The sequence below is a fragment of the Opisthorchis viverrini genome, assembly GCF_000715545.1.
Source record: "Opisthorchis viverrini unplaced genomic scaffold opera_v5_44, whole genome shotgun sequence".
NCBI lineage: Eukaryota > Metazoa > Platyhelminthes > Trematoda > Opisthorchiida > Opisthorchiidae > Opisthorchis > Opisthorchis viverrini.
Genome location: NW_008751700.1, coordinates 1,144,885 through 1,155,383, shown reverse-complemented (window position 1 = coordinate 1,155,383; position 10,499 = coordinate 1,144,885). Strand labels below are relative to the sequence as shown.

The 10,499-nt window shown below is 43.7% G+C and overlaps 1 protein-coding gene across 1 annotated transcript in view; it reads right to left on the bottom strand.

Moving 5' to 3' along the window:
* Positions 1–10,499, bottom strand: part of T265_03200 (hypothetical protein) — a gene marked incomplete at both ends in the record, with an annotated part of 55,253 nt that overhangs the window by 11,559 nt on the left and 33,195 nt on the right. Inside the window, one exon of the mRNA XM_009167619.1 lies at positions 2,772–2,869. Within this exon, the coding sequence (XP_009165883.1) occupies positions 2,772–2,869 (98 nt within the window). The remainder of the gene's footprint in view (positions 1–2,771; positions 2,870–10,499) is intronic.

Sequence of the window (10,499 nt, the reverse complement as noted above, 5' to 3'; positions counted from 1 at the left end):
GCAGAGGAGTATGAAGGAGATCACGAAACGCTTGGGTGCTGTCGGTGCTACTCGCCTTCCTGGATGGGGACCGCGTGATCCTCACTGTGCCTGGTTGGAGACACTACAAGATATGGCTGCCAACCGATGTCAGTGGCGTTCTTGTAGTCAGTTTCTGTCCAGATTGCCTGAGTGAATGTCTGGAGGTGTAGGCACCTCGGAATGATTGTGTTAAGCTAGCACTAAGTCCCCCCCATCCACCTTTATTCTTTTCTTTACAATAAGGCTTTCAAATAAGTCATGGGTGTACGGCAGTGAAGCATCGGTGTTGAGCACTGATGTCATGCTGTTGTTGATGATGATGATGATTCCAGTGTGACTTGAAAAAATTAAAAGATGCATCTGAATTTGAAATTTCAAAGCTCATAAGTTAGCTGGAGTTTTCTGTATAGGCCACTTCTTAACTTGGTTGAAAAGGGAAAACCAAATGCTACGTGATTTCCAGATAAGCTTCAACCATTTACATTGAGATAGTGAAAGCAGCAAGTCAGATTTGATCAGTTTTCTCCAGTGCTGAGAGTTCTGATCGGGTGACGTCCTGAGTGAAACTTCTACATCTTTTAGGAAGCCTTCTGTCCAGAGTGTTCAAGTCTTCTAGGCCCAAATCAATTTAAGCTCAGCGCAACCAAAACTGGCGTGGACGAATTCAGTGACAGGGATCTGCAAGAGTGGTCTGGTCATACAGGTGGACTTAGCCAGCAAAAGTACTAAGTTTGATAAGGACATCGAAAGGCCATCGGTAGTTTATCCCTCCATCAATTCAAATCCAGCTGCATCATACGAGAAGACGCACACCATGCCACGTTTCGGACTACTTGAACGAAACGCGGAACAACCCCGGCGACGAATTAACTCATGTTTTAAATACGATCACAAAAAGGATCCACAATGTGTGAAATGGGGAATCTAGAAAATCACAGGTTTACGTTCACCATCAAGTAAATCAGGTGCTGAAATAACGATAAGTCTAATAGAGTAGCGACTTAAGTGGATGGTAAGTCAACAGGAAGCATGGAGGTTGCCGGCAAAAATAACACACCGTGCGCGCAGTGCCACATGTCATTTTTGCAGTTCCCCGCTAACTCATCATCATCATCATCATCAACGACAGCATAATTCGGAACGCGTCTAGCCTGGACCAGACAGTTATGAAATGCACATAAATTTCTGGTATTAAGTGGATCAACAGTCTCATAGTTTTGTGCGTTGAAATTCAGAAGTTTGAACTCAGTGACCTATTCGCTCAGGCGGAAAAATATCACACTGGAAGACCCCCGGATGAGGAATGGCGCAGAGATGTGCAACAACATAAAGTGCGCGGCAAATCTCACAGCACGAGTGCACGGGACACGTATTACATGACGGTAAGCTCCAGCGAACAGAGTCTACCTCCGAAGCTACGTATCAATTCTGAGCGAGATAAATCTATTCTATGAGTGGGTGAAAAGGAATAAACAGAGTGCATAGTTTTCAATCAATTGAAAAAAGTTTCGAATCGATTGAGAAGTCATCGTTTCAGAAGAGCTTGATAAACAATCGTTAGTTTTTATTTGTGCAACAAAAGCGAACAATTTAGTTTGAGTGGGGTTGAGGTCAAGTGGAATTCAAATGACGACCACTCTTCCTTCCGATGATTGCACACCAACACGTGTCAGCTCGACTGATCCAGAACCGTTCTCCACATGCTTGCCAGTTCCACACCTATTCTGTTAACACTGGGATGCCTGGTGATTTCTACCACCTCGGCGATCAGTCACTTTACTAACCGACAAGAGCCGTTAATTGACACTCATAACTGATCTAGTGTGATAATCTGAAGAGGATTGACTTACTGATTGGTTCCCCGCCTGCCTTATAACCTGGCCACTTTGGTGACCTGCTCACTTGGCCTGATGAAGCATTTGTGTCAAAAGTGAAACGTTGTCCAAATAAAAACTACCGATTGTTTATCAAGCTCTTCTGAAAAGAGTGCATAGTTCCTTGAGGGGAACAACAGAATCAAACGAATCCAGACAAGAACAGCTTTACATGAGTAAGCGTAGACGTGGTTGACACATAAAGCTACTCATATATCCGAAAAATGAAGCTCTTGTTTATTTATTCCGTGAACACGTCGTAAAGAACTCACACGGATTTACCGCGCATGCATTGTGCAGTGACCGACGGTATTCTCAAAGTAGACCAATTCTTCACGTATCCTGACTACCATCATGGCTCGCTCAGCCTAGTTCACTGTATCTTCAGGAAGGACTAATGTGGGGTTGTAATATGCTATATCGAGAACATATGTAGAACAAGTCGACCTTTGTTCGAGAGTGCACACATTGTCTGCATGCAACCAAATAATGATGGAGAATCACTGGGCAAAAAGCGCAATCGTAACCATCGAGATCGAAGGTGCACTTTAGCTTCCAAGGGTCCACGCAGCATTTCTCGTTAAGAACTACAGTAAATTGTATGAGATCTGTGAAACTCGTAGCCAAGATCATCTAACTTCGGCTTCGTATGTTTCTCTCGGGACCGATCTAGTAAAATATCCTCAGCATAATTTTCGCACCATAGTCTTGGTTCTTAATTTGCGGAACACTGGAATGAACCATTGAGTAAGTATATTTCTACCCCTCTGTTTGCTGAGCCGGTTGCATTTCCGGTGAACTAAATTGCTGAAGTTGAGTGCATAGTGAACACAAAGGCTGGAACTATTGTGTACTACCTCTCGGAGATAAACTTACCGATGATTTGAGGACCTTTGTAGTGCAATGCCATTCCCATTCGCCGCTACTGGTAGGGGCATGTTATGGTCACCGGAGGAGTTCCTGTTCTCTGAGTGCTGAAAATGATATTATGTGAACCGACAAACTGAAACACAAATATAACGGATAAGGAACTGAAATTTTCACAAGGCGCATTGCGTCATTGGAGACTGTAACAAGATGTATGGACTATATACCATGACATTAATTTCCGTACTAGGGCTAGCCGGAATCCCCATAGGTGATTTGAAATTGTCATCCTCTTAATGCCTTAGATTGAGCAACCATTGCATTACCTTCAAAAGTAAGAAGATTCAGTCCGATAATCAAAGAGGAAGTAATCGTGAGTCGCAATATGGGAAATCAGTCAAATAGGTGGGAATTATCCGAGAAACTGAGAAAGCATATGACTTGAGAATAATTTAAGGATAGCCAGATAATTTCGGAAAATAGTAAAATAAAAAGCTCAGCGATGAAAGGTGGAGAATGCTTTGCGACTAGTATGATGAAACTCCTCCCGAAGAGTTGAAGAGTTACATTCAGACCAAATGACAGAACAGAAAGTCTGATTGGTGGAAGCATGGAAGCAAATAGGGAAAACAAAACGGTCGTTAGCAGGGCTGCTGTGACTTCATTGTATAAAATACATGACCTACTCGGTGTTACATATTTAAAGCCGTTCACAAGTTCTGTCTCGTTCATGGAAAAAACTCCGTGCAATGTTCCATAGTGGGAGCAGTGACGAACAAGGCCCTTCCTAGACAGGAATATGCATCTTTTGAAGGCCGCAGAGACTAGATGGGATGCACCCAAATAGCTTAACACGCTCGACAGTCGTTCCATATAATACGCCTGTAGTTTTTAAATAGAGATGAACCCGTTGTGCTATTGGTGGTGCGAATTTAGCTGTAAGATCCTTTCTGTGCCAGTTTGCCATGTCATACGAAGAAAGCACGAAGAATGAGATAGTGCTAAGCTACCCAAGCCTAGACCGGAGCAGCCATTTTACCCAGATAGTCGTCGCGTAAAAGCAAGATTTTGCGCTTATCTATATGTACCTTGACCATGGCGTTGCTGTTCTCCAGAGCTGTTGTATGTGTGGCTACAGTTGACACACACATTTGAACAGGTTGGCTCAATAGTACATCCTACAAAATCAAACTATCAACACACTTGTACCTGGTAGTATATTCTTTCTAAGGTAACTTCAGATATTAGTGGAGTATGGCAGCTCAATTGGTGACCTCGCAACCTTATTAGTGGTAATGTGACAAGTGATGTGACAAACGCAGCCGTAAACCTCGTTGAAGACTTCCAGGTCATTCACAGGACGCGCTTTGTACACATATTCAACAATCATAACCAAACTCATCCGTAAGTTCACATGCACATAATACTCCACAACCGACTCAATGTTTCTCTGTCGCGGCCTAAGCCCTGTTGCTTAATCCCTGCCGTCCTGACGCACCCTAACACAGCGCAATGGACCAGTGAATGGTCGTCAGGCTGTCTCTTGCGCTACCTGCCCTAAACTGGCTACGAGCTACAAACCCCGGGTCAAGTTCGGCCAAGTGTCCTTTGGTGCTGTGATGTAGTAAGTGAGCAGTGCTTACGATAGCAATCGCTTGCACTGTCCACACTTGAGTCTAGGTGAATGACATGAGTTCCGAATGTGACGTTTCCCCCATGGGGGTGAATAGGCCATTTAGGGAAACAGAAATTATTCGCTTCGTGGTATTCGGTGATTTAGTTCCTCGAGGGAAGGGGTTTTATTGGGGAAAAATTCATGCTTCTAGGATAGTCTGCTTGATTTGGATGCCTGCCAGCAGTGGTGAATGAATTGAGGTTAATAAACAGTATCGCCAGTTCAACGCAACGCGAAGTAAAAATTCATTTGCTCCGGTACATTTGGGAATGTTCTGTAAACGTTCACATTTAAAAATGAATTACTTAGGTAAACTACAAAAACGGCTTAAATCAATAATACGGTTTGAAAGAAAATAGATAATTATTCGACCCATTCGAAAACAAGTAAATAATCCACCCACCAGTTGTTGACGACTAACAGTCGACCACTGAAACAATAAAATCGACAGTTACTCAGATTTGAAGGCAATTCACTTTTACAACAGTCAAGGGGTCGAAGACCTTCAGGCACTCAGTTAATTCGTCAGCCCAATTATCCACCACCCTCTTAATTCGAGATTCAACGGGATTCGCCATCGTCTTAAGTTCGAGTTGTTGATTTCCCCAATCCCCGTCGAGCCTGCAACCAAAATTTTAGTATAATGTGAAATACATAGGACATTTTGTCACCTAGCGTTTAGTATAGTATTCAAGCACCCGGAAATGACGCTGTTTGAGCGTCAATTCGTTTGAACGCTTGAATAGGTGAAGGAATTACATATCACTGTCTGCTGTCGGTGACATTTGAACGACCAAATCACAATCAGTATGCCTGTTGATTGTATCGTGTCAGCACTACATAGCCGAATGAAGGATGAACAACAACAGCTGACAATTTTCTGAACGGTTGGTGAACTGTTGGAGGAGCAAGGACAATATTTTTTTTTAATTTCGGAAGTGAGATATTTATAAGGGAGAGCAGATGCACAACATGAGTTCGACCGGTATTTTAGTCCCGGTTTCCAAGAGCGGATATCATGCGAGAAAACCAACGGAAGGGTGCAACATTGGGCATACGCATAACAAGTTTCCCTGCGGTGCGAGTTCGTATCATTTCATCAGACCTATTCGCAACATCTGCATTTGGAGGACTGAGGCTGAAAAACGAGCCTAGTAGACTGCTAAATTCATCAGTTCCTCTCGTCTGGTCGATTAGTAAAATGATCGAAATTTAGCGTATACCAGTCACTTACGTGCGCTGAACAAACAGACGATGAGTGAAAAATCCCCTGTTCTGACGGCTGGTGAACTGATAGTGAAAACACCCGGATGTACGAAGTGCGAAGTTTCGCATGCTTTTCATGGACGATTCGAACCGTCTGGCAGCTTCCCTTACGCAGGATAGGCTTTACCGACATAAGATAATTCTCATGGGGCTTAGCAGCACTGCAGCGGCGCGGTAAAAGTTTAGTGTGCTTCTTCTTGCAGATTTGAAAGTGTGCAAAGCTTATACATGGATGAGATATGTGTTTGACACTTCTTCAGAGGATCACTGGGGAAATTCGGACGTCGTGTTGAATCGGTTGAACAGTTTGAAGTGACGGTTGAATACTCGAACCCACCTATATGTGATTCCTGAGGTTGATTTCTTCAATTATGTGACTTCAATTTCTTGGTCTATGTGCCTACTATTTACACTACCTAAATATCCTTTTCATTACTTCTGAGCCACTACTGAAGTTTATGTGAGACGGCAAAGTTTTCCTCTGGGTTGCCGATCAAGAAAATGTCTAACCTGCTATTTAGAACAGGACTGTTTTCGCAACACTTGCTGGAGCCGGTGATGCTGATGAATTATGCCCAAGGACGAGTTATGTATGGGATGTAGGCCTTTAGACTGTTGCCGTGGCGACAATGGGATTAAGTGAAAGGAGTGCTGGTCTCAACAACAGAAATATTATTCAGTGGGAGAGAAGGAAGCACCTGTGTGTGTGGGGGGGACTTGTGAGAATGATATTTACGCCTATTTTACTTTGCATATGGATCATTTGCAGATCAGGTGTTTAGTGCCCGCTTGGGACACAATCGAGTGTCTGATGCCTCTTCTCAATTGGTATTGAAAAACTTCAAATATTTTTAAGAAGCGAAAATGACGGTTAATATTAATGCCCGTTGTGCGTCACAAATCGAACAGCCAGAATTCCGGAAGATGCAGTCCTTTCTGTAGTTTCTGAGTATTATTGCACTGTTTAGTCACTTACAAATATCCCATCGGATATATTACTGCTTTATATTCATATGGAATGAATCACGATTTGCAGTCAGATGTCTCGTGCGTGGAGATCGCATCAAGATTTCTAACAGTCTGTTTCCATCCGTAAATGTCATCAGAGAATCATACATATGAAAGCCCGTGTTTGGCAGTTTTACTGGTGGTCACATATTAATTGGTCACGCAATAACACAACAACCCATGATGTGTATGAACTCAATTAGATTCATGGGGTTTACGAACGAACCTGGAGGAACTTATGATACATAGACACTTGTACTCTTCTTGCGGGACTACACACTCTCTCAGATTACTATGGGAGACCTGAGAAATACCCATGAACCTAACCTGAAGATTGCGAGTTGTCTGCTTGACCACCTTCAAACTACCAAGGGGCACGTTCGTTTTTCTAAGAAAGGAACTATTACCGAGAGATGTAGCGGCTATTCGGGCTTATGCGTACAACATTTGTGTTTGTGTGTATTTCTCGGTGCATCTTGCCCAAGCCGGTCATATTCTTGCTTCACTTCGACCGTTGTGTTTTGTTGGGATCTTCTCTGTCGAACTTGTTACAGCTGCATACATCACGTTCCCAGCCGGTTTTACTGGTTTCCCTCCAAAGCAGATAGTTCAGCGACCCACATCAGCAGAGCAAACAGTACATAAACTTGCTAACAACTCCAAAGACCCGGTTTAGTTTAACATAAATCCTATGCGACCACATCCAGAGAGTACAATCTACACCTTATGATCCTTCGCTCAAGTGCCAAAGAACAAAAAAGAACATGCTGGATTCCATTTTCCTTTATTCCAAGTGGCTTGAGGCTCCACTTTATGGATGGGTGTTGTGACTGAATGGTTCTGTTGGCTCTCCGTCCGTTTTGGATTACCAGGAGGAACAGCTACCGACAGCGGCCCGAAATTATGAATAAAGGACTTCCCCAACTTACTGAAAGACAGTGCTATCGAATAAATTACAACAGTATGCCATACGTCAAATGCATGAACAGGACACCAATGTATTCAGACGATTGTCCTTCAAAAATAAAGTTTAGAGGACGCCGTTATTCCTGCCCTCGTGTACTAGGGAACAACGCATTCAACTACCAAAAAAAAACGTCAGCAGAAATCAGCGTTTGAACGACACAAACATGACGCTTACAAATTTAATGTATCTTATTCCCGAAAGCCACCAATCCACTAAATAAACTCGGGAATCAAGACAAGCAGCACCGGGATTATAGGCGCTCTAGAAAAATCCTAGACAGGTGAATAGGCCCGGATACGAAAACCAGTAAATTGCGTTCCCTCAGGGCTGCGCACATGTGAGTATCTTTGTGTGGCGTACGTACCGTTGCAGCGGAAGTTATTGGCGTTTCCACCTACTTCCGTATATGAGGCGTGCGAACGATGAGAACACAACCCCCTCTGCTCGGGTACGAATGTACAGCGGTTTAGCCGTGCAAGTCGAAGCAAAATGCGCTGCACATCTTAGGGATGTGACACCTACGGGTCATCTGAGCTGGAGTTACCGATAAATGCGGATAGACGGCGAAGCTTAGGGGAGTCGTGTTCATCAGTCAACCCACAGATAGCTTCCAGTGGGCTCTATGCGCAGCCAGGATGTCGCAGCGGGCAGCCAGCTGCCCCCTGGCACCAGAAGGAAGGAAGCCTTGGGTTGGAACACAATCATTCCCAACAGTATGAGTCAAACAGTCCTATTGATTGCAGTTTCACGGTTGAGCTTCAATCGGGTTGTAATTAATTTTAGCAGTAAACCGAGACGCTTCATGGAAAACACGACAAATATGATGTGTGTTTCGGCAGAAAACTCTTTGAAAATACCTCAGCTTCCGAAAATAACCGACGATAATCATTACAAGTAATCAAGAAGCAAACCTTTGCTTTTTTCCTTCAACGAGTAGTGAAGTATTTAGAATGAAGTTAATTAGATAGTATAAAGTGTGAAGAATCTAGCGGAAACTAAGGGCCGTAAGGATGACCACTGCGAGTTTTGTTGTGAATTCTTTGAAACAAGACTCTTCGAACTGCTACTACAAAAACTGAACATCGTTGCAACAGTGGACCAAGCAGGCACGTTGGACCCAGCCAAGAAGGACGAAATGGACCCATTTTGGCTCGCTTATATACAATGCTTAGAAGAAATCAGAGGCAGACAACTCCTCGTATTCGAAGCACCGTGACCGTCATTCACAGCAGTACATTCAAAAGGTGGGATGTGCCGTTCGTCAAGATCTACGAAACTGTAAATGCGGTAGCTGAAAGTAGACGCGTGGGTAACTCAAAAATAGCCAGCTGATCTACAGAGAACAACATAGTCATCACAGACGGTTTTTGCAGTTCAATAATATCAAGAAAGACAAAGGGAAAGACCGTGTTCTAAACTTTTAACACCGTCAGGTAGTGCTCCCCAACAAGATAGTGTGGAAACTGGTTATCCTCACCATAAATGACACTGGTTGAACTTTGAGAGAACAACACCAACGAAATTGTGAAGACAAACACATTTCTTTCGTTTTCGAAGAAGTTTGGTGACAATCGGTAGATGTATTGGTGGGCAATGTTTCACTTTTGACACAAAAGCTTCGTTAGGCCAAGTGACTAGGTTCCGAGGTTGGTCGAGATTTAAGACGGAAGCATAACCAATCAGCTAAGTCTAGCTAAACCTCTGTTGGCTGTCGGCCAAAGGATTTTTGTGTGTTTGGGTGGGTGAACGAATGGTTGGTCGATGGGGAAACCTAGATGGGTTTGTGTCCAGTCTAGGGTCTGGTTCGGTTCATTTGATGGTCCCTCTTGAACATCGTTTGAACCCTCTGTCCGACTCTGTGGTGAGCTAGTGCTAAGATAGTTATGTAATAGGGATTCTGTGTGTATGAAATTAACTGCGACGATTGCACTAAGGTTTACATAGGACAAACTGCCAGGGAATTGCACAGCAGAATTGGTGAGCATAAAAGAAGTATAAACAAACACGTACTCCCTAAAACCGAATAAGTGAGTGTAGAATGAATGACATATGGTGATGGAAGGCGACGGCCGAGGATATGAGGGCCTTTACAATAGGTACCCACTACACTCTATTTCGAGGCCTTCGATCATTTAAGGTCAAAGAAACTCGAAACAAAGAGTAACCGAAAAAGATCAATCCTCAGAAGCGACAGTTTGAGATGTAGGCTGAACACCATGAAGAGCAATTCGGCGGACTCCTTCAAGATGTTAAGTGAAGATAAGTGGGACATTGACATTAGATTTCCAAATATAAGGTAGTATCCCATAAGATCTTGTTCTTTAAACGAGGAACGGTCCATACTGTGCGCTTTTAAAAAAAGTTGGTGAAACATCATCATCATGGACAGCATGACATCAGTGCTCAACACCGATGCTTCACTGCCGTACAACCATGACTTATTTGAAAGCCTTATTGTGAAGAAAAGAATAAAGGTGTATGAGGTAGGGACTTAGTGCTAGCTTAACACAATCATTCCGAGGTTCATACAACTCCAGACATTCACTCAGGCAATCTGGATAGAAACTGACAACAAGAACGCCACTGACATCGGTTGGCAGCCGTATCTTGTAGTGTCTCCAACCAGGCACAGTGAAGATCATGCGGTCCCCATCCTGGAAGGCGAGTAGCACCGACAGCACCCAAGCGTTTCGTGATCTCCTTCATACTCCTCTGCCAGGTCATGGGTTGGCCACCTCTCTGTTTACGCCACTCCGAATTGGGCATGGAAAACAGCACTCTCTTCGGCAAACGATGGTTCGGCATGCGTAACACATGTCCC